A 26,355-nucleotide genomic window follows, 5' to 3' on the forward strand; every position below is an offset into this window, starting at 1 on the left:
AGTGAGCAAATTTGTTCCTTGTGATGACTAAGTTCATCCAACACTAATTCTTCCAACTTGTTTTTATTTCTTCCTGTAAATGTTTCAATCTTCAACCTATTCTATAATCATCCTTCCAATTTCAGACTAAGAAAATACTTCCTTCTTTCCAAGACTAATTCCTACATTTCTGACCTATTTATTCCAACCCAACACTTTGCTCCATTAGTTAGCTCTTTCTTTGTTAGAGCTGTCACCTCTTATGTTCTGTTTGCTCCTACTTCACATATTTTCTTGAAATTCCTTAATTCTGAGGTTTCCATCAACACAATAATAATCATACATAATAATAACAAATACTATTATTTATTATATGTATCTTTCATACTCCATATGATATGCTTATAATAATAAATTAGTAATAACTAATCTTTATTGATTACTTATGATTTTCCAGATATTTCCCCTTGCTTTTACATATATCAATAGACACAAAAAAAAAAACAATGCAAGGACTATAGAGTAGTGGTTACTAGTGGGGTGGAGGAGGAGGGGGGAGGTAGACAGGGTAAAGGGGGTCAAATATAGGCGAGCAGGGGGAGAGCAAAGTGGATAAAGGGGATCAAATATATGGTAGCTGAAGGAAACTGGATTTTGGGTGGTGAACACACAATAGAATATACATATGTCAAATGATAATGTACACCTGAAAATTATATGATTGTATTAACCAATGTTACCTCAATAAACTTAATTAAAAAAAAAAACAAACAATGTAAGGAAAATGTTATAATCCTCATTGGGCTTTGTGAAAATTAATGCTCAGCAAAATCAAGAGGTTCTATCCCATGCATAGAAGTGTCTACAGTGTTGGGAACTGACCCTAGACCTCTGGGTTCTAAAGCCCATTACTTTTTTCTGAATCTGCCCTTCCATGCAGTGAACAACTTAGCATATTCTATACTCATGTCTTTGCTCTGTCATCACATAAGCCTTCTTGACAAACTACCACAATATAGTATTAATTTCCAGCATTCTAATGAAATTTGTTTCCTCACATGTGGTCATAGACTCTCATGTTGACTCTCCTCAGTTCCCTTCTACAGATTTTCTAAAGTATTGGATATTTAGCCAAATTCATCTGCAGAAACACCTTTCTCCTTTATATCTCCTGTCCAAACTTCTGGATCTCCCATTGCCTCTTAAACTTTCTTCTCTCATTTTTCTGCTATCTCTTCTGCTTTGATTATCTTTTAATATCATCGTTATTTGACTCTCTCCCCAAACAACTTCATTTCTAGACATATAAATGTTCCTTGATCAATTTTAATTCTCAAAAGTTTAATAACCATATTTGTTCAGATTATTTCAGCTGTAAATCTTCAGCACGAAATATTTTTAAAAACCTCCTTCTCAGTTCATCATTGCCACATGGTTGCTCTAACAGACCAACTAATTGCAGTCATCAAATCCTCTTGATCTTACTTCCTCACTACTTTTTTCTTTAGAGCCTTCTTTCTATCACCTTGAACCCTTCTGTCACCCCATCTTTATAATCTGTTACCAAAACTGATGTAAGCATCTCCTGCATAGTCATAAGCTACCCAAGGTCTTGCTTTCAATTGTCCCTATATCTAACATCCTTTTGTTGCTGATTCCTTCTTTTGGAACTTTATTGACTCTTAAATTTTTTTCTTTTTGTAAGAGCAAATCCTGAGACCTGAAAGACAAGGAGTCAGGTGATGTTGGAATTGAAGAAATGTATATTCTAATAATATTAAATGTCAATTGTAAAGAGCCAAACAAGAGGATGGTGTGTCTAAGGCAAGAAAATTTTGTCATGGGTGGGACTTGGATAGAGTTGGTAAGAAATGAGAGTGAGAAGGAAGGAGGGGCCAAATTTTGCAAGTACTATGATTGGGAAGTTTGAACTACATAAAGGGATGGGGAGCTATTTAAAGATTTTAGAATAGTGGCATTATGCTATTTGCAATATGTACAGATCACACTAGCTGTAGTGTGAATTGAGAAAGTCTCTTTTAAGCAATGACTTGGGATTTGTGTTGAAGAGTCGGGTGCAGTATACCAACCAAAATCCCATTAAAAGAGTCTAGTTGGGAAAACAAGGCGCCTGAAAGAAAGTATCCATTGGAAAAATGAAAAGACATATAGGAATGTAAAATTTATTTAGGAAGTTGATTCCATATAACAAGGTGATCAGCAAGAAAGAAGCTACTCCAATTATATGGAGCAGCAAAGCCATAGACTGATGGCCTTTGAAAGTTTCAGATATTAGATTTGAAGAAGAGATACAGGATTGATTATACCTTGTTTTTCAAGCACGTAAGTTATGATCACGCACAAACACATGCAAATAGAGACGAAGACTAAAAGCCAGGTAAGGCAAGGAAATTTGTGTTCTTTTTAGTCTTCCGCAGTTCTACTTAACCATACTGAGACTCCTAAAATTTGAATGGAAATTAATTGCATGACAAGAAAGGGCTATTCAAAAGCAAACTTGTGTATTTTGCTAAAATTCTAAAGTAGTCCTTCTGCAGCTTCCATGAATTGTTCTATTATAGTGAATTTAGGGGTAGTCAATCATTGATAGCTTAGAAAGCGTTTTCTTTCCACTAGAAATGGATAAGTCAAATTTTCTCTGAAGGAAAACAAAACATAAGTCCCACAGATATCTTTCAGTCAGAACTTAAAGATAAAAATTGGTATTGACCATTTAATAGTTTGTAATTTAAATGACAAGGGTCAACAATTTAGCTATGTTCATTGGAACTGAGCAATTAGTCTCCTTAGTTTTCTTAGGCTAAAGGATAATTTAAGGATAATAAAATTGTAGACTTCACCTCAGTATTCTAACTAATAATTCGCACTCTCAAATTTGTAAATGAACTGTATCCAAATAAGGAGATAGATGTTTCTGAGGCTGTGGATAACTTTTTACTGTCATATGCCTATTTACATTCAAATTCAGACATTTTCTTTCAGTGCCCTGATTTTAGGAAAAAGAGCTTTTCTTATAGCATTACCTTTATGATATTTATTAATTTCTTTCATCAGTCAAAAATTTGTATATGTCATTTGTCGTGTGTGAGGTACTAGACTAGTCACTGAGATATAGAACTGAATTGGATAAAGTTCTTGCCTTCTGATGGCTCCACTTCCAGCTGGCAAAATGTTTCACTTAGAATTGTGTTTGGCTGCAACTTGTAATAGAAACCTGAATGTGGTGACTTTAATAAGCGAGAGGACAGGGTTGGCAAACCAAGTCTTGTATAGTGGCTTTACGATATCATCACGGAACAAGCACTTTCTTTCTTTTGCCATCCTTCACATATATCTATTTCTGCTCGTCACAGGATGACTGCTTTATCTACTCACGTTGTTTCTGTGATCCAGTGAAGAAAAAGGGAAAAAGTCAGAAGGCACATGACTTAGAAAGAGATTTCTCTTTTCCCTTAGTAATCATGCCCAGTAGACTTCTGGTCATATCTTATTGCCTTTCAAGTCATCTGACTCTCTTTAAGTACCAAAAAGCCTGTGAAATCAATATTCTTAGCTAGGCACATTGCTGCTCCAACTCCAACAAGAGTCTATACAATTAGGAAATAAGAAGAGAGTGAATATCTGTTGGCAGCAAGCTGTTTCTACCATGATAGACTTACCTCCAAAACAAAACAGTGACGATACTATGAAATAAGTGCTATAGAGAAATTGTACCTATATTTTGGAAATATAGAGAAATACAGATGGCAATCACTTCAAATAATTCTTCTCAAAAAGGGTGATGTTTGTAATGAGTTATATACACTCGCAATTTTTCAGGTAGACAACAGCGAGGAACATCAATCATGGAAGAAGATAAGTGTGGAGAAATGTATTAAGGTGAAAAAATAGCTTTGCCCAATCAACCAAACCCAAGAATGCTGGTGTGGTTGGAGGAAAAGTTAATTGAAGGGATGATGACAGGAGATAAATATTTATGTATTTCATGCTGAGTACTATGAAGTTTATTTTAAAGACAGTGGCAACTATTTAAGTGTCTTATACCAAAGAACTTCATGATTAGATGGATTGGAGACAATAATACTTACAACTATGGGATTAATCCAAATAGAGAAATCATGAGGGCAATACCTATAGATCTGAAGAAGATATTTCTAAGAAAGAAAGAATGGGGTGTTTCACAAACAGAGTATATATGTGTATGTGTTTGCTAGATTATAAGATGTAGAAATCACAACAGTAATTTGAGCTGGAAATATTGATTGTGGAGACATCAGCTTATTAGACATAAGTTATGGTAATGGATGAGTCACTCAGAACAAGTGATGAGAAAATAAAAAGGCACAAGCAGGATTATTGAAGATAATTTTAAAGAGATGGTTGAGGAATACAACACTGAAGAAAAGGGATTAAGAAGCAACGGTGTAAGAAACTGGAGAAAATCTGGTTAAAAGTATTCTCCTGAATAGTAATGGAAAAGATAATTCTTGGAGAACAAGAAGGGAGGGTTCAAGAGAACCAAATGCCAAGATGAATAAGACCTGGCTAGAAAATGTTCATGTAATTTGAGCATTACATAATCTTTAGTGATATTTGGAGAAACTGATTCAGCAAAGCTAAAAGGGAAGAAGACAGATGACTGTCGGTTATGAAAAAGGAATAGATGAGGAAGTGGATACTACATATTGTGAAAACTTGGAAGGAGAAATTAGGAGGAATGAGAACAGATGATAGGTAGAAGTTGATCATAGGATTGTAACAGGACTGTGTGTGTACATATGTACACATGTATGTATGCATGTATTGTGAGAACTTTGAGAATACTGTATTGAGGCTTTTGTCAGTAGAGAAAATGTATATTCAGGTAGAGCAGGCATAATTGACAAAAGACTAGTTAGGAGGGTAGGGAGTGGGGAGTGTTTTTACATAAAACCACTTATGTCTCTTTACATGATATGTTTTGCAAAGCCGATGTTTATACTGATTATGAATTTGCTCACTTAAACTGCCTGCCACAACAAAAATATTTTATCTATGACCACCATTTCATGCATCTGAGTAAACCATTTATTGATAAGTGCATAATAAATAAAACTTTATCATGAAATGGCAACATGGCAGATTTTAAATTTTCATTTCAAATAATTTTATTAATATTTTATCTTTATGAATATCTTTGTTCTTTCTAGGAAGTAATGATAAATGCATGAAGAATCAGAAGTTTCTCAGTTTTAAATATTCATTTCTGTGTCAGAAGATTATTTTTCTGTATTCTAGTTTATTTTTGACATAAGCACCATCTTATAGTCATAGCATTTTGTTTGATTGCCATCATCAATATTTACCTAAAGTTAAACTTGCATGTATATTTTGAATTTGTGTTCAAAGGTAAAATGTCTTTTATCTATTATAACAGCATTACCTAAAGACTCTATATCTTTTTGTTATTACTAAATATTGTTATAAAGAGCACTAAAGCTAATGTGTCTGTGCTACTAAGCTTGTTTCAGACATGGCTTTTCTTAATCAGTCAATTGGTATGACCTGTCTTCCATATTTTAAAACTGGTCATTTGTCATCACAACATTTACAATTTAATACTGAGAAATAGAGTTAAGAATAGAGTGAAGAACTTACTTTTATCTTGTGACCTGGACACGCTTTTGAACCCAATTATCTCAGTGTGAAATGTTAGAGAACTGTGAAGAGAATCTGTGGAAATACCATAAACAAGTAATCATAAATGAAATATCTGCAATGGTGCTAAACCTCCTAAATACAACTCTTGGACATGTAGTTATTTTCATTACTACTTTTGGTTAAAAAAATAGAAGTTATTCTTGAGGCAATAAGTGCAATAAAGATACTTTAAATAAAATGAAATGTTTATTATTATAAGGCAGTATTAAGAGAAAACAGTTGTCTGAAGAAGCATGGAGTAACCCAGGGAGGAAGAAAGGAGTTACCTTTAAGAGGGCATTTGGTATAACTGTTACACATTTTTTTCTAGAATGAATAAAAACTAAAATTAACATGAATATCAGTTCTTCCCTTGAATGTTTAATATTTGGCTCTGGGATGGTTTGTGATTATATTGGATTATATGGAAAAACCATAAACCTGTGGGCTTTAAATGTTTTTTTGTTTTATTTTTGGCAATGTAAGTCATTGATCTCATTTTTTTTCCTCATGTAGCCTTTTATCCAGAAAACGAATGGTTGGAAATAATAGTACATTTTAGTAAGTATTTTCTGATTCAAAATGAATGACTAGGAAGGTCACATTCTCCCCTGCTCAGTTTTCTGCTCTGACATGTACACAGGGATACTGAAGAACTCTTCATGGCAGGGTCTGAGTCCCTCCCTGCCCGCAGCACAAGGTTTGTCCAGGCCAGTGCATCAGCAAAACCTGCTTCAGTTCCTTACTGGGCATCCCTCTTGTGTCTCCAGCTCTGAATTACACATTACGTTCATGCACAGAAGCATTTCTGTTTACAAAAATATATGTTATAATGTTCACCTAATTGTATGTTAAATACTGTAGAATTTTTCTTTATGAGTAAATAATACATGTTTTTACATGTGTACATCATATGTACATATAGCCATATTTGTTATCTTATTCAAATTATATTTTAAATGATTTTATTAAACAAGAAAACATTTTAATTGGAATGTAGAGATTTGAAATTTTACCTAGTTGATCTAGGAACCTTTTCCTCATGATTTCCAGCTCTGAGATCATGTTAACAATGCTTTTGTCACATCCCAAAATATATAAATATCAACTTGTATTAAATGCACTTGTAATTTTAACATCTAACTTTTCAACTCATCTGGAAATTACTGTGGTAAAATTAGCTATTTCCTACCACTAGCATAATTTTTAAATCCCGAGAGCAACCTTTTTCTAAAAAGAACAACTAGCTCTTCTGCTGAGCATGTTTTCTGATTCTTTGCTCTGCAAGAGGAGGATACAGATGCTTCCAACCTCTCCTTCAACTACATAATTTCAGGTAAAACTTGTATTTCTTCTTTGAAAAATACTTTTTTCTATTATTGAATAAATTTCCATTGTAACTTCAACCTCACTGAAAGAAGAATCTTTATTCCATTTTATCGTAGTCAACTTGACAATCCAACTCACATTTTTGTAGAGGTTGCTCATGAGCCATTAGGTAGGAAGTAATATGATGGGAATGGATGTTTGGGTGGGGGCTGGGCAGGAGCTCTGGTTTGGATCTACATCTGTCCTCACTGGCATCTATGATGTGCCTAACTCTTTTCTGTTTTTTAGTGAGAGGTCACAGAAATGACAGCTATATTGGTATCTGAAGTCTAGCTCTTAGTCCATGTCCACTGAGTCTCTTCTAGACAAAGTATATCATTATCTTGAGTATTTCTGGGGAACGAAGGCCATAGTCAAGGAGCAGGATGGGGTGGGGGGTTGCCGGAGGGAAGCATGTGGAAAGTTGAACCACATAGCCGTATCCACGGTAGCTTTTAAATCTTGATTTCTGCTCATCTTCCGAGTTCTTATCATCCTTATGGGTTTTATGTTGAAAAACTACCTCTACCCTGGCATTGTGTATACTCAGAACTATGGGTCTCTTCTGCCTAGTTAAGCCATCGTTTTTATTCCGCTCATCTTCAGACTTCCAGAATGTCATCATAGCTTCTTGGTAGCTGAACTCCTTTTCTCCCTTTCAATACAGTTACAGCTGCATTTTCAATGGGATTATGGCCAAGTACAAAGTGAGTCTGTGCTGAAATGTTAGGGGGACACCAAATATATTTGTTTATAAAATTAAAATATAGAAATAGGAATTAAAGTAAAGATATTTTTATCCAGTTTTGTTGTTTAATAACCCGAATCAAGGCTAGAGAAGAAATAAATTTCATTTCAGCTTTTGTTAAAAGCAACTTGCAACAAATCATGCAACTAAAGTCTGTGACATTAGTCCAGTGGTAGCAGCAATATTCCAAATATTACATGATTTACAGAAATGTAACTATTCAAATCATTTCACAAATTCAGATTAAGCAGTAATTATTCCGACGTAGTTTCAGAAGGAGATTGTACTTGGAGAGACAAGAGGCTTAGGCATTTTGAGGTGCCCTTTGCCTTTCAGGTGCTAATTCTAATTGGGGCTCACAGTGAAGTTGTCTCGGTTTTAAAAACAGTGCTTACTTGAGCAAGGGTTGGCCCTTTTGCTTTTAGAAACCACAGGCTTCTCAGCCTCTTAGGGCTAGAATAAACTGCCTTCAGTTTCTTCTCAATACCATTGAGGTGTGAAAAACCTCCTTCCAAATCCGCCTCCTCTTGCTTCTGCCTGCAGGCGCTTAATTAGGTGCTTATCCTAACACCTTAGAACACACTTTCTGGATATGGCTTAATTCCCAAACCATCAGATTTACTTTTTCTTGTAGTTTCCCATCTTCTCAAAACTTTTCTGTAAATGAGGCCATGGAGGCAAGCATGCTCTCTATGACCTCAACTTCCATTCAGAACAAAAACAGCATCTGTTGCTCTGTTATGGTTTGATAGCTTTAATACTACTGACAGACAGTACTTCCAGCCTTCTCCTAATCAATGTCAGTCTATTTTTTTCTATTTTTAGCTATCTAATTTTATTCCTTATATATGTTTATCCCTCTTCGCAATGATTAAACTATATCGGCAACAAGACAATTTAAAAATGTTTCAAAACACACAAATTATGTCCTTGCTCTGCTTTTAATATACTGAAAATACAGACTATATGGAAACCATATATGCTCCACTCAAGTTGATCATGCTTAAAAGAAATATTTACCTTTGATACTGGTCTTCTTCAGATCACACATTGAGCTAATTTATGAGACAAAAACTCCATATCTTATAATTTTTGCTTATTTTCAAATAACTGATAAAATAGACAGTTGCCGCAATAGAAATTATGAACACCTACAAGTAGTTCCAAAATATGCATGTGCTAATCTGTAAATCTAAGTACATTCTTAATTTGAAATTTGCAGCCTGGAAAATAGTTACAATATTGTTAATTTTATGACAGCTGTAACATTGTTTATTTTATAACATTTCTATACCTAGCTTACTAGAATTTTAGAGACTAAATTTAAAATAAAAAAGAAAATACGGGGACTTGGACTTTCTTTTCATGCTTATTACAAGTTTTACCAGGAGCCTGGGTCTCATTTATGTCATCATGTATGTGTTTTACAATTTTAGACTCGCAAAAATGTGAATTTCTTACACAATTTTTGAAAAGTAACTATAATATACAATGCACTGACCTTTTAGTTTTCATTTTGATTGGTTGGCAATTGCACCTTTACAGCTCAGTCAGATTATAAACAAGGAGGAAAACAGAATATATAAAGGTCACGAAAGTTTAATGACAAAGTTTATGAGACCATTTACCTTCCTATGAGTAAAAATGATTAAAAATTATACATTTGAATTCTAAACATATATTTCAAAAGAGATCCTTAAATATTAATTCAAAATATAAATTGCCAAATATTGTTTTCTTAATTTTGTTTAAGTAAACTTTGTATATACCTTTTCTAAAAAAGTCATATTTTGTTTCTGAACATCTTTCAAATTATTATTTTTAAAGATGAATGACACTGTGTTTGCATATGTTACAATAATGATACTGGAAAATCCTCAAGGTTTAGATTTTTATTATTCGATTTATGTTTATCTGGTTTCTAGAACATAGTAACAGTAAAAACTATTCATTTATCAAAATTGATATCTCAAAGGGAGATATAAACAAACAGTGTAAACAAACATTCAAAGAATAGAAACTATTCTTGCAATAAACTCAGCAATTCTTACAACAGTCTTCCAGAATTATCCGCTCTTCCATCTCACTCTGTACATAATGAGAAAGAAAGTTTTCTTTGGTGTAGAATCATTCTTGAGCTCAACTAAGAAAGGAAAACATAACTGAAAGAAGCTGGACGTTACAGCTGATGGGAACAGTCAAGTCTCATTGTTCAGGAGCACGTATTGCTAAAAAATGTTAAGGAAAAGTCTCTTTTATTTGAAATTACACAGGAATGGAGAAAATGACATTGCAAGAATGAGAAAAAAGAAAGTGTAGGCAGGGGTATTGTTGTTATAGAAGCCCAGGTGACAATGAGAAGTAAAGATTAAGTGTAGAAGGCAATCAACACTCTTGAGAGTTGAGAATGGGGAAAACGGCAGATCAAATGGTTTGCTAGAATGGGTAAAAATAGTCACCTACATGTCAATAATATATAGATTCTGAAGAGTCTGGCTCAGTTGAACACATAGAGGGTCTTCACTGTATGCATGAATCATGTGTGAGTCTGGTGGCAAAGAAAGGAAACAAACCACTATATTTAACAATACATATTTGGGGGTTAAAGCAGGGATAAAAAAGACTGTAGACACCATTACTCTAGGAGATAGAGCTTTATTTAAGTAGTTTATGAAAAAAATAACATAATAGTGGAAAAAGAAAGTGGGTAATTATTTGGGATGTCATCATAGGCAGTTTCTGACATAGCTTTCAATGATCTGACTTCTTAGTATTTATGCCCTGTATGAGGCCCTCCCCTTAGTGTAGGCTGGACCTAACGCTTTGTTTTTAATGAACAGAATACAGCAAAAGTGATTGGATGACACTTCTGTGATTAGGTTATAAAAGCTATGACTTGCATCTTGCTGGCCCTCTCCCTCTCTTTCTGCTACTCTTTCTTGCCCTCTTGCCCACTTGCTATGATAGAGAGAGCTGCCGTGGTGTGAGCTTCCTTATGGAGAGGCCTACCTTGCCATGTGCTAAGGGGAGTCCTCAGGTGAACAACCAGTGAGGAAATAAATCCTACCAGCAACCATGCGAGTGAGCCTCCCAGTCAAGCCTTGAGATGACTGTATTCAAACAGCTGCCCAACACACACACACACACGCACGCGTGCGCGTGGGCTAACACACAATCACACAGACACACACACATGTTTCTCCTTTTTATTTTTATTGTTAGTACTCTATGGGTTTAGAGCTAAAACTGACAATCTAGGAGTCAGTGATGGTGCCTAGATGACTTTGAATTGGCAATTTCCTTTCCATATATTTAAGTGAGATTTTGGGCAGATAAGTCTTTCCATCCAACTCTTAAGTAAAGCTGTTTAATCAGCTGGTCATATGCTTTTTCCTAATACTTAGATAGACTCAACTGCACAGAGGAAATAGCAATATTATTTGAGGAAGGATTATGTTCAAAGGAAGGAGAGATTGCATACTTCTAGGGAAGCCTGGGTGAACAACTAAAAAATGATAGACACTGAATACATGAAAGAAAAGGAAAGACTGAGAAAGTAAGAGCAGCTTAAAAGGAAGCCAGTTTGCACCAAAAATAAACAGTTCTCCTTCTGCCTATAGCATATATGTCAAAGGATACTAAGACCTAATTTTTAAATGAACATATTAGCTATTATTGTATGAAATTAAGTTATATGGGATAAAAAGCAATACTTAATTGAAATTGCCAAGCTCTTTTGGTGGTTAAATTATCTACTAATAGAACTAAATAAGGTTCTACTAAATAGGATTCAAGAAACAGAAACATATATAATGGTGCTCAGGATTCAGTAGGTTAAAAATTACTATTCTTGAATCAGCATAGTGAAACAAAATATCCAAACACCAGAAATAGGTCTAGAATAACAGATACATCAAAGTAGGTTCCAAGGACACTCACCTGGTAGAGGGACATGGGCAAAATGCCAGGTAAACACTCATAAAAGCACTGTGATTGACATTCAAAATCTAAATGTTTGAAGTTTTTATGGAACCACAGGTTTTCTGTATTGCTTAAAATTTTATAATGAGAATGAATTATTTATGTAATAATAAAAAGCTATTTTTGTAATTTTAAAATAGAAAAAACACAAATACCCCCAAGAGCAATGAAAAATGTTATTTTTGGCAATATTCATAAAGCTGGGAAATTATTGGGCTAATTTGAGTCTCCAACAAAATTTTCAGTCTCTGCTGGAACAAAACCTGAAGCTGAGGTACTAAGGTCTTCATCTGTCCATGCTCCATCTGATGGCTTCTTTACTGCATCAGATGAAGGGATGTTCCTGAGGTCAGTCTTCCTCTCATCTTTAAAACTCTACCACATGTTGACTCACTCAGCTCTACCCTGGTGTTCCTCTGGGTCTTTGGACAAAAGAAGATGTTGGTGTCAGTATTTGATGCCTTTCTACAACAAATTGGTAAGTGGTCTCTTTTTTGTATATATTTCCTAAAAGTGCTTGTGTGAGATTAGTTTTATTTGTTCCTTAAATCTTTGGAAGAATTTACCAGATAATCCATCTGTGCTTGGAATTTGTGTGTCTATGTGTGTATGTGTGGGTAGGGGGTGGGGAGATATGTTACTTTTAGATAGAGCTTCTATAATAAATATAGAACTCATTCAGATTTTTAAATTTTCTGATATCCCTGTCATTCAGAAGAAATATTTCAGTTCTTTGGGCTAAAGAAAGATTATCCTAGACAGAAGCACAAACTTCAGGAAGCAATGAAATTCACTGAAAAAATAACCTTAAAATATTGACACAAGAAGAAGTGTTAAAAATCTGAATGAGCTCTGTATCTATTATAGAAGCTCAATTTGGAAGTAACACATTTCTCACTAAAAAATTCCAAGCACAGATGGATTATCTGGTAAATTCTTCCAAAGATTTAAGGAACAAATAAAACTAATCTTACACAAGCATCTTTAGAAAATATATACAAAAGAAAGACCACTTACCAATTTGTTCTAGAAAGGCATCGAATAGTGACACCAGAATCTGACAAAGTTATCAAAAGAAAAAGAATTTATGAGGAATATTTACTGTGAAATAGACCTGAGAAGTAAGGATAAAGATAATAATTATATTTTTTTGAGTTTATAATAAATGTTGAAATAAAATGTATGACAACAAAATATGAGTGGCTAAATAATGTTTAATTGTTTTAAGGTTATTACATCTTCGAAGAAGTGGTTAAAGTACTACTTAAGGTGTAATAAGTCTAGAATATACTTTTATATAATATTATAACATTGTAAATAAATATAATTATAATCTAGGATATTAAAAGATTAATAAATATACTGAAAAAAGAATAAAATAAATGATTCATCTAAAAACAGCAAGAAAGGGGAAATAAAAATAAAAATAATAATAGAAAAACAGTACAAATAAAAAACAAAAGTTGTATTCAGAATTTGTAAAGAGCTTTAAAACATCAATTAGAAAAATGTGCATAATATATTTTTTCATGAGCAAATGCTTTGATTAGGTACTTTACGTTAGACTGTACCAAAAAAAAAAAACCCAAAATTATATGAATAACATTAATTGTTAGAAAAATTCAGATTAAAACCACACTAAAATACCACTATACTCTTACAAAATACCTAAAATGAAAATGACCAATGATACCAAGTGTTGCGGAAGATATGGAATAACTGCAGATGACAATGAGAGTTCTAGGATGTTTGAAATATAATATATCATTTTCATCTGAGTTGTTGTTTTGTGCGCATACTCATGTGAAAACTCGTTGAGCTGTATATTTAAGATATGTACACTCTATTATTAGTAAATTATACATTAATATTAGGAAGAAGGAAAATACATACATACATACAGCCAGCTAGTTTGGTTAAAAGGTACCTACCCCTAGCACCTAACAACTCCACATTTAGGTGTATGCCCAATGGATGTGACTAGTTTTTTACACAAAAAAACTTTGAAGAGATTTCAAAGCAACACTATTTTTATATCCAGACAGTATGATTGTCCAGCAACAGAAGAATGAAAAATTATGGTTCATTGATACAATAGAATAAAATACAGCAATTAAAAAGAATGAACTTCTGCTCTACCTATAGTCACAAATATGCTTACACGGTATAAAGTTCCTCAAGAAAAATGTATCTATGATGGAAGAAGTCAAAATAGTGTTTTATTTAGTAGATTAAAAAAAGGCAGAAAAGAGGCTTCTGAAATGCTGGTAATGTTCTGTATCATGATTATGGTGGTCACATGGTTGATTTCATGTCAAAACATTATTGAAGTTGTACACTTAAGATGTATGCACCTTTCATATGTAACTTTGTATTCATTTGCTGGGACTACTATAACAAGCATGGACTGGGGAGCTTAAAGCATATATTGTGTCACAGTTCTAGGGGCTAGAAGTCTGAAATTAAGATGTCAGCAAGGTTGGTCCCTTCCGAGGCTGTGAAGGAGAATCTGTTTCATGCTCTCTACTAGCTTCTGATGGTTTACTGGCAATCGTTGCATCCGTGGCTTGTAGATCCATCAGTCCAATCTTCCACCTTCACCTACACTCTCCCAGTGTCTTTTCATATAATCTTCACTCTGTGCATGTCTGTCTCTGTGTTCAAATTTCCCCTTTCTGTAAGAACTCTACTCATACTGGATTAGGGCCCACCCAAATGACCTCATTTATTACCTCTGCAAAGACCCTGTTTCCAAATAAGGTCATAAAAAAAAACACACAAACAAACAAACAAAAAACACAGTCTGAAGTGCTGAGGCCTAGGAGTTGAACATATATTTTTGCAGAAACACAATTCAACCCATAATAAATGTCATAAGAAATATATGCTATCATTTAAAAAAAAAAATCCATAGGTTAAATCTAGCGGGAAAAGGAATAGAATTGAAATGAAGGTCAAGGAGGGCTGTAATAAGCTTTGATATTATAATACCTGTTTCTAAACCAAATGTTAGAATAGTTGAAACATTAGAATTGAAAATTTTATAGCTGTAAGACATTTGGGAACTTTCAGCTTTCTCTTTTTTTCACCTGAAATGTTTAGTTAGATTCAACAAGGTTAAATTGCTTAAAGTCGCACATTTCAATAGTTAATAGTAGAATTTCGTCTAGAAGCCCAGTCAAATATCCACCTAACCTTTCCTCAATACAACCTCAGCCCCAAATTTCATCCATTTTTGTCTAATTATTTCTAGAATATTTAGTAAAATCACATTCCTTTAATCCTCATCTGATATATGTTTGTCTATATTTTTATAGTTTATGTAAAGAAAGCTAGATTAAGGGAATTTTACTGTAAAGGTGAAAATCAGAATGATATTTGTGAAGCTATAACATTGCCATCTGGCATACACAAGGGTGTCATACTAAATGGGATCAGAATGAGCTCCTTTTGGAAATAAACCTTCAACAGACTGGGAAACTTTAGGAGAATCTTCCATAGGATGTTATAATAGAACATTTGAGAATGAATTCTGCACAGCTGGCCAATGAAGGAAATCTAGATTAGTTGCCAAAACCAGGTTTTAAATGAATTTGCAATCCTTCACATTTCTTTCAAAAAGCAATGGCAATTTTGATGAAGTAACAAAGTCTTTTATAATCAGGGAGTCCTTACATTGGCAATGTATCATGATTAATGTCTTCTTCTGTCCCCCCTCCTTTTCTTTCTTACTATTTTTTTTTTCTTTTCTGTCTTTCTGTGACATCAGGCGTATGCAGCTAAGTGGTTAAAAGACAATGATTACAACACATAACAGTTTAATGACATAAACCATTTAGTCTTATTAGAAATATATTGAGATAAATTTTTTTAAAAAAAATGGCAAGGAAAATCTAGGTTAATAATGGAAAATACTAATTCCTATATCTTTTATGAAAATTGCATGACCTTTTAGTCGGTGGAGATAACTGAGATGCTAGAACAGATGCTGGTTCTGTTTTTTATGACTGAGCCAGATGAGGCAAAATTTAGCAATGAGTTAAGGGAAGAAAACCACTCACTTTGTAATATATGTAAAATTAATACTATCTACATCATTAACTAGAAAATGCATGTAAAATTAAAACTGCCTTTATAATATGGGTCCTACTTTACTTCTATGGAGTGTGTTTAATAGAAGCCTGATTTAGTAGATGTTGTTGCGTTGTCTAGAATTCATTTTCAACTAATCCGTTTATGTTTTAGAATACTTTCACTTGTTTTCCTCAGGAGCAGTACATGTTCAGTTTTATTATATCCTTGATTTTGGAAATTTGGTTGCTTTGCCCTATAATGTCAGCTAGATGATATGGCATAACTAGGCAAATGGCTAGGCATATTTCCAGCAGTGTTATTAATACTTTTACTTGCTGTGACACCCATACCACCCCGAGGCATTTTCCTGAGGTAATGCAGGGCACAAGTCACTGAACATTTGGGGCAAATCTTCATGTTAGTCTTTATTACCTTATGCATATTTAAACATTACTCATGCATATGAAGAGATTCAGGCTTTCGGCATGTTAAAAGAAATTATTCCAAAATTATAAACCCTACCAAAAATAATGTAAATGTATTCTGTACTAAAGAAATGCAAAACAATGAAATTATTTAATATTTGATCATTCTTATTTAGTATGTCCTTTAATTTCAAGTATAGACTAACCTGGATCAGCTAGAAACCTAGACGGTTTCAGTCCTGTCATATTTGTGGATACCAATATGTATATGTGATTTGTGTGTATATATGTTGGTGAATTTATGATAATGACTTAGAAAATTATTAATAAATTAGCTTGAAAGTAAGATGGTGACATCAAAAAAGTACTCTTTTTTTTTTTTTTTCATTTTAGGCAGTATAATTGTTATATATCATGCCCTGAATAGTAAAATATTTGATTTTAAGAAGTTTATACTACACATCTACTTAGTCCACTAAACATGATACATGTTTTTAATTTACCTATAACCTCTACTTTCCTGTCCCTCATTTTTTATTCTCCTGCTGCAGGACCATTATACATTGCTTGCTCACAAAATGTCCTTTTCTCTTCCCCGACTCTGGTCACTGATCTTCTGTACCTTCCCAGTTAATAGCATGGATGTTTTGGTAGAAGTAAGAAAGATTTTTTCCTTTTTTCACCAGTTCTCTTCAGGTCCTTGGAGTGTTTTCTCATAGACATTTTACAGGAGCCATTTGAGAATTGATAATATTTGGTGGCCACACTTCCTCTTTTGGTCCCACGGTTTTTCTGAGTTCTATATGAGGTTGCATTTATTTCCCTATTTCCTTTTTTATTCCTACACTTACCTGTTAGCTATTAGTTGTAACTCTCCTGTTAGGTCCAAATTAGAGTTTGGATGAGAATACATATTAATTATAAACTTATCCAGTCATTTTTGGTATGACAGACCAGAAGATGGAACTGGCCATGCTTTGAGTTGGAGGTAAGGATAAGGCATGGTGGGAGGGAGACATACAGAATTTAGTATGGCAACAAGAACAAATGACTTCTTTGCAGTATTGGAGGCCAGAGAGTGAATGTAGTAAGCCTTTTCTAAGTTCAGTGTTCTATTTACAAAATCACAAGACTATAAATTGTCAGACTGCATTGCATAAACAAAATGCTAACAGAACAGTAAGCTTTCAAATTACTGGCACAACAGAAGCCAAGATCAGAAAGCTCAAACTTAAAGAAAATACCGACACAAAATCCCATAGAAATGACTTCTGTGTCTGGTCAACTTAACATAACACGGCATATTGTAAAATGTGTTCGGTTTTTTAGGTGGAATAATCTGTAAATGTTTAGCTGCTTTTGAAAATATCTTTGGAGATTTGTGAGAATTAGGTTATGTGGATAAACTGTCTTCTAAATTTGAAAGGCAGAGCATGAGAAAGTTTGGTACAAAAACCAATAGGACAGAATGTGTTAGAGTGTAGATGGGAGCAGAGTTGTAGGTTTGGGGGAAGGGAAGTTATGTTGAAAAAAAAATAATGAGAGCATATTATATAAAGAGTTTTTTTAAAGGTCTCATTTGAAAATGTTACAGAGATATTTTAAATATGCAGCATGGGAAATTTTGAATCAAAGTTCTGACTTTAAAATGTTGTAAGCTTTTGTTGTCTTCCTATTTCTATATATTTATTTATAAGTTTCGCTTAAATTTATGAAAGTGCAGGTGCCAATTGCTTTATAACAAAATTAAATTTATACATATGTATATGTTTGCATGTATATAGAGAGGTTTTTAAAAATGCATTCTTAAAATGTGCTATTTAAAGATGTTTTACTAATAATGAAATGAAAGAACATATTTTTCTATATCTTCAATTATCTGGTTTGAAATGTTTCTAACATTTTGATTTTTCACTTACATATTTTCATCAATACTATAAAATCATAAAACAGCAGATTTTACCATGTCTACATTTGAATAAATGACTAAAGGTGCATATATGATGACTAAGACTTTTTAAACACATATTTATTTTTGTTTACCTGTGTAAATGATCGTAAGAGAATAGAGGAAATATTTTGAGATGTATTATTACATATAGAATTTTGAAGCACATTTAACTGCTCTAAACTCACTTTTAGAGTTTTTTTAATGTGATAAATATGTTTCTCTTTCATAGCAAACATGTTGTATATGTGAGCTACCTATAGCCAGATTTTATTGTATTTGAAAAGCTGTTGCAACTGTGGGATGCTGCCAGACAGTTAGTAAAAAACAAATTGAGTCTACTGAGAGATGAATTCACCAGCTGAAAGAAATATGTTTGCCTTAGAGTCATCAAATATTCTACCCACCAAACTCATTCTCCAAGATAGAATTCCTAATGAGCTTCCTAAACCAATTAAACATAAGCAGGAAGTGTCAATCATCAAAAATGACCATTTTCAGCTAATCAGCTGAATGCACAATCTGTGTGGCATTGAGGAAAGGAGGAACACCATAAAAGTTGTTTTTTTTTTCACTCTATTCTCATTTTGTTGACTTCTCAATTATATGGATTCAGTGTCTTCCACTGAACGTTGTAAATGAGCATAATGCCTTATAGTATATAAAGTGCATTTCCTTGCATTATTATTCAGTAGAATAAAATGACTTTTAATGAGCTTAAGTGATTTGCTTAAAGGCATACAATTAATTAATGTGTGGCTGGGACTCAAAATCATGCCCTTTCCTCCACAGTAATTGTTCTATAAATATAGATGTGTTGATTGACTTTCTACCCTTTGTGACAAGGTTGAAGTGTTAAAAATGCCATCAGCTTTATGTGGGCGACTTAGGTAGAGGCAAGGCAGGATGAGGATGAAAGGAGATACTGTTCCTCCCATGCAGACAGGTTCCCTCCTTCAAAGACAGAATCAGAGTGTTGATATCAGTTCCTACTGCTAATGATGATAACAATGGTATAGATAAGAAACCATTACTGAACACTTATATGCTAGTACTTCACATAATTTAATTAAAATAATAACTCCCAAATCTTCCAAAAAGACATTCTCCCATTTTTCAGATTTGGAAAATGTAGGCCCTGAGCCATAATGTTAAATGTATTTGGGGTTTTACGTTTTGAAAAATTCTTATGGCATGTTCTATATTTTATGAATATATGGAACAGCTAGCTATTCATGATGTATGTGGTGAAAATAGAGATTCGTTGCAGTATGCGTCATGAGTATGTCTACTCTAATATGACTGATTTTCACGGACCATTTATAGAAGAAATTGGCTTTCATTATCAGTCTATAGTCATTTTATTTGTGTATGTTCCTTTAAATGTGCACATATGGAAACCCTTTTGTTTTATTAAAGACCTTTCGGGGAAGGCTCCTCTTTATGAAAGTGGTTTAAGAGTAAAGTGTAAAATAACACTTGCCCATGCAGGTGGAATAATCAGGGCTTGATGGTAGTGATGGAGGAGTGATCCCCATGATGTCTCCCTGAGGCATTGGGGGAGGAGAGGATTAAGAAGGGCTTATCCTCCATGAAATAACAGGGGAGAATTTCATTACCTGGTGATCCCAATTCTGAAGCTAAGATTCTCTCCCTATGCTAGAAAAAATAATTTTTATTTGCACAAATCAATTATTTGAAAATATTTCCACCTATTCATTTAAAAAATTAATTGGAACATTAACATTTTCTTTCTAGTTTATAGTAATTAGTATGGCAAACAGATATATCTGGAAAGTATTTCTTGGCACGATTTTTCAATGTCAATTTTTGTTTAAACAACTTCTTAGATGTTTCCAGAAGCTCAGGAATAATACTGTTTTAACTTATTTCTTATTAAGGATTAAACAGAAAAATAATTTAGCAAGATCACAAAATTATACCTATAGTCAGTTTTTTCTTTTTATCTGATTTCAGATTATTTCTTTTATTTTAGTTTTATCTTGTTGCATATTCAGGAATGTCAAGTTTGAAATAAAGTAAGGTATATACTGAGCACTTTTTCAGAACTAAAACTATGTCTTCAAAATACATGTATGTTGCATAGTATGTGCTCAATAAGCATCATTGAATAAATAATGAATCAATCTTCCAGTCAATAAACATAAACCCAAAGTTATTCTAGAACATTACTGCCTCTGAAGATTCAACTAAAAGTGAAAACACTTTTCTAAGTTAGATTTAAAGGGCACTGAAGACAGGGTAAATGTAATAAAGTATTTTCAAATTTAAAATAAATCAGTTAAACTATATTTAGCATCTACAAATTAGTAATCTTTATAGTTATGATGGGGAGTATGAATATATTAAATCATGGTCTCAACTTTGAGAAACACACCATTAAATCAGAAGAGTGTAGCATATGTTCAAGAAAATTAAGTGTTAATGAATGGTAAACAGTTAAAAGATCAGAGAAATATGTATGGAATGGGATAAAAAGAATGTTTGGATTTAAACATGAAATTAGGTATAATATGATGAGGAAAAGGAAAGGGTGTTCTTTGTAGAGGAAAAATAAAAATCAAAGTGAGGAAAGTATAAAACAAGCATAAACAAAATTATAGACATGTAAATTCTCACGATTTCTATGAGAAAAAGGCACTAAACGCTCAGTAGCAGAATTTGGGTGCTGCAGTCTGTGTTTAGATGTAATCTCTTTAAAAAGTATGTTATACAGGACCTCGGCTGCAGGTTAAATTCGAACTTTTTTAGGCCTCATTTTCAAAAATATGTCAATGGATGTTGAGTGAGGAGAGGGGTTAATTTGCTTATGTAAATTTGGAAAATGTGAGGTAACTCTCAGCTAAACAAAATTGCTTCCTGTAAGATTCTTTGTGAGTCTTTAGTACATGGATATCGAGAAGGGGCCATAGTGTGAATTTCCCAAATGTTTTACCACTGGACCACTTTCTGTGACTCATCTATCCGAACTGATATTTGTCCTCCAGACACATGGGAACCAGTGGTTTTTGACAGTAAAGAGCCACAAAGAACATTAAGACAGAATGACACGTCATAAGTACTGATTAGGAGAAAATAATATAGTGGTAGTAGGTGGGGGAAACTGATGTCCTCTGCAATGAGAGAGATGAGAAGATCAGTTGTAGTAATACATTAATAATAGAGATGAAAAATTCCATTTTAATATACAAAGTAGTAGAGTACATTTTATATCCAACCACTTCTTAGAGATGAACTACAAAGTAATAACGCTGCAAATAAAGACATGAGTATAATATGTATACAGATGAGAGCACAATCTGTCAGTCTGGGTTCCTAGAGAGACACTAAAAAGAACGGAGGATTTACAGTATTAATTGAAATGTTTATCTTTATTTTTCTAGAAATGTGAGGAGAAAGATGAACAAGCTCAGAAGAAATCAAAATAGTTTTGATTTTGAATAAGGATCTTACTATGAAGAGCCTATAGTTTTTGTTGATTAGAAATTTGTTGGGAGTTTTTCACTGATTAAGCTTTATTATAATTGTGAGAATGAAAATGAACATTCATGGATGTGTGATGATCGATAGCTAAGAAAATGAACATTATTACAGAGCTATTGACTCTATTGGAGGGAGACAGGATTATTGCAGACCTGGGAGCATGGATCAGATAGGATCGTGGACATATCTGGATAAAGTGATCACAGGAAACAACAATTATACCTCTTGCCCAGAGACTTGGAAAACAATGAAAGGGATTACAAAAAGACAGAGAAACTGTAACGTAGCAAAAAGGCCAAATCTGATAGCTTGTTTCCAAGGACATAATCTCAGGACGGTGGATCCATTGCCCACTTTTTCTGAGGAATTTCTTAGAGAATCAAAAGAGACTGGACAAAAAATTGCCAGGAAATAAATGTGGCCCTTTTGGAGATTAGAGAGTGTATTCATTTTCTATTGCTGCATAAGGAACTACCACACATTTAGCAGTTTAAAAACTTTCTGTTATTAACTCACAGTTCCGCAGGTTAGAAGTCTTGTTGGACTCACTGCCCAGGGCTCTCTGCTCAGGGTCTCACAAGTCTGAAGGCAAGTTGTCAGCCAAGCATGATTCAGTCAGAGGCTCTCGGGGAGAATCCTTTTCTAGGCTCAGCTAAGCTGTTGGTAGAATTCAGTTGTTGGGCTGAGGACTGGATTCTTTGCTGACTGTAAGGTGGATGGATCACTTTCAGCTGCTAGTAGTTCATTTCCTTCTTATAGGACTTTGGGCAGAATCTCTCACAAGCTCTCTCATAGCATCCAAGGTCAAGGCCAAGAACATGATCTCTCAAGGCCAATCCTCCTCCTTTCCTTCTCAAGCTTCAAATCTCTCTGACTTCTGCTGATACCTAGGGAAAACTTCCTGCTTTTAAAGAACTCATGTGATTACATTAGGTCCACCTAGATAATCTCCCTTTTGATGAACCAAAAGTCAACTGATTAATAACCTTAATTACATTTCCAAATTTTCTTTTGCCATTTAATATAATGGGTTTAACAGTGGCATTATATTCACAGTCCAAGTGTGGGAAATTTGGGGGCCTGTTTTACAATCCTGCCTATCACAGATAGTTTAAATTAATGTGAAAACATAGTTTTGTACAGTTCTCTTTCTTAAAAATGTGAATTCACGTGCCTTAGGTTCTTAGAGTGTCATTGAAGTGATATAAAAAAGAAATCTAGAAAATACAACAAAGGTTTTTAAAATATGTTCTATATTATCTTTACCAGTTCTTATAAATAAATGAATCATTCTCTATTAATGTATTTAATTGCTTTTAACCAAAAACAATTTCTTAAAATAGTAAGTTTTGTTTTATAGGCACTATTTTTGTGTTTGCGTTTTTGAGTTGAAATTCACTGGGTTGAGTTTTTGTGATTTATACATTGTATATTCCATATTTGTTCTGGCCAAAGTACCAGTAAAATATTGTAATAATAATTATAGAAGTAAAGTTGAAATGAGAAAACGTTGGGAAAGAATGTCAGGAATAAAAGAGAATAACACATCACCAGAAAGTTTGACTTTTGTTCTTTTCAGGTAATACTTTGAAAAATTTTAATCTAAATTATGTAATTGAATTCTTTATCAAATAATTCTTTCAATTAATGTGCTGTGGGTGTTTGAGTAATATTGCAATAGAATATATAATAAAGTAGATAATAAGAATCAAATTATATTAACTTTTAGTATTTTAACACTATGCAGAGTACTTTATGTATATTTTTTCGCAATAAAAACAATGACCCAGGTATCTTATTGTTCCTATTTTAGATAGAAGGGAACTGAGTTATTCAGTAACTTGTACAATGTCCAGTATCTCATGGTTAATACATATGAAAATCAGAATTAAAATCTAAGTATGTTGGACCTCAGAAAGCAAGTCCTCTATTTTTATGCTAAATAACAACTGATGAGTGTTATAAATAATACCATTATCCTTCCTTTCCTTTTTCAGATTTGAATTTTTATGTGCTTTGTTACATATCTGTATCTCCCCATTACCATACTCCCCTGCAGGAAGTAGCATGCACATCAGCTTTGTAACCCAACTGTACCTAAATTCACGTGACCATAAAAGAAGCCTTCTTTTTACATTTAATACCTCTTAAAACATTAAGGGAAATGCTGATAAATAGAAATAAATTCTAGTAAGAATTTTTAAGTGATTGTCAAGTTGTTTTAGCATTTCATGTTTGTTAGGGAAAAATACACTTTTAGAAACTAATATTTCAGAATTTGTGACCAATTTTTTTTTTTTAATTTTGAAAGCTTATGAACTGTCAGTCTAGTTGCTTAGTGTAAATATTCTTTAAATGCTAAATGTATTTGTCTTAGGTTACTGAGAATATTTTACTCTGTTTTCAATATGAAATGATCTCATTGGGTTATGTTTTTAATTATTGTTTGCTAATTAATACTATTACTTAGAAATTCTCTTAGAAGTAATAACCCTAATACTTTCATAAGGCACCCTGAAAATTTAAATTCTCATTAAATGTTCAGCAGAGGTACATTTCATTCATAATATAGCAGTACCCTCTAGTGCTCAGGCTTGGTCATGTGTTCTCCAAAGCTGCCATACAGGGGTAAATATCATATATTGGATAATTTTACTCAGCTTTTGCTTTAAGTGAAATATTCTATTATTTATAATACCACCTTTTTGACAATGAGTTCAGGCATTTATAATATTATTCATAAATATTACCAGCACTCTTGTGCTCTAGAGAAAATGGCTATTCCATCTATTTTGCTCATAAAAGTAAATGAAATACTTGAGAACGAAGAACCAAGAAGTTGGTTAAATTTCGTAAGTGATTTGCAAAAATGAAAGTAGGACTTAAGTCTTTTGTTCCAAGGTTCAGTTCTGTGCTCTATGCATTGGACTATGTATTCGATCCAAGGAAGTTTAACTAAAGCTAAAAATGATCTACCCAATATTCTAGAATTTTTCTGACTGAATCCTTTCTGGAATAATAGTACTCCACTTTTTGAAAAGTTGTGGTCTGTCGATTTACAAAGCAGCACATTATCAGCCAGTATATTGCAAAGGGAATTGTATTGTGTTGGAGTTTGATTTATCATGCTTAAACATTACTTATTCAGAAATAAACAATTTTCTAGCCATACTTTCTATGAGTAAGAAGCCCTGGTTTTATTTGCTTTCCAGAGCATTATCCAAAGCTTTATGACAGAGCTAATATGCAGATTGTAGCCCTTTTGGCTGTAAGACCTTGCTCATAATTTATTATCATTTCAGTAGTTTTTATTTTCTTGTAGACTTAATTTGGTTGAGGTGTCTACATCAAAATAGTGGCCCCGCATGAGAAAATAATTCTAATTTCTACATATGTTTCTGAATAGCATTCTTGGATGATTTGAATTTACTCTTAATAAATGTTTCTTATATCCATATTTAGTTGTTACAGGGTAGATCACCCAAACCAGACAAGTGGGAACTTCAGATGGGCAGCGGTGGTGGCATGGTTGAACAGATCAGTGGGGACTGTGATGATGAAGATGGTTGTGGGGGCTCAGGAAGTGGAGAAGTCAAGAGGACACTAAAAGTCACAGACTGTAAGTGTATGATTCTAACGTCATTTTTAAATAATTGATTTTGGAATGTAATTAAGGAAAATTATTATATGAATGTAAAGGAATAATGATAGTGAATTTAGAAGCTTGTGGGAAGAATAAAAATGAAAATGAACCTATTTTTAGTTATTTAGGATATGCATTCTTGGGGGTTTTGTTTACTTTTAACTTACGGCTTTAAATGGAAATAACATTTTTCTATGAAAAACCAGTGAATGTTCATCAGCTCTGAGAATTAAAGGTTTTAAAGTGGGATAATCCTTAGGGCATGAGATAACTTATAGTAGATAAAAAATATATATTGGCAAATAATGTGAAGACAGGATGGATAAACACTACTAAAAATATTCTATAATTTCTATATTATGCCATAATATAAAAGATATTTTATTTTATTAGGTTTTCAGCATAGTCAAATTACAAATAAATTGGTTAAATATTTGGTTAATTATGATTTAAATCTACTTGGATTTAACCCTTATGAATTTTCTCTTCCACTATGCTTATCAGTCATTCACTTTCTTTTGATTGTATGGGTTTGAAAAACATTTTTATTATTATTGGACTGGTCATTACCACAAAAGAGGGAACCGCTAAATTTAAAAAAAAAAAAAAATCACCAAATGAATTTTCTTTTCTTAACATACAAAATGAGGAATATAAGTTCTCCACCTTCCATTGTTATATATACATCTATTTGCTCACATGGATGAGACAACCAAAGTTATCAACTGAGAAAGAAGAGATAGTCAGTGTACCCAGAGCAGTTAACTTTCAAGTATTCATTTATCTCAGGTCATACCAAAGGCAATTATTTTATAAAGTAATCTTCTGGACTCATGCCCTACATGGAGGCTGGTCTGATAGTCTCCCTCTAAATCACAAGGGGCTGCTTTGAACCTTTTAGACATGTCTTTTTGTGACTTTGGTGAGAGAAGAATTCATTTACCTTTCAGTTCTCTTGTAGTTAATTTAGAACACCATTAATGCT

General features: G+C 33.2%; 1 protein-coding gene across 1 annotated transcript in view; it reads left to right on the forward strand.

Annotated features, from left to right (window-relative positions):
* GPC5 (glypican 5) overlaps positions 1-26,355 on the forward strand; it is a 1,124,843-nt gene that overhangs the window by 530,133 nt on the left and 568,355 nt on the right. Inside the window, exon 7 of the mRNA XM_039837667.1 lies at positions 25,190-25,346. Coding sequence (XP_039693601.1) covers positions 25,190-25,346 — 157 coding nt within the window. The remainder of the gene's footprint in view (positions 1-25,189; positions 25,347-26,355) is intronic.

The sequence above is a fragment of the Pteropus medius genome, unplaced genomic scaffold, assembly GCF_902729225.1.
Source record: "Pteropus medius unplaced genomic scaffold, Ma_sr-lr_union100, whole genome shotgun sequence".
NCBI classification, from domain to species: Eukaryota; Metazoa; Chordata; class Mammalia; order Chiroptera; family Pteropodidae; genus Pteropus; species Pteropus medius.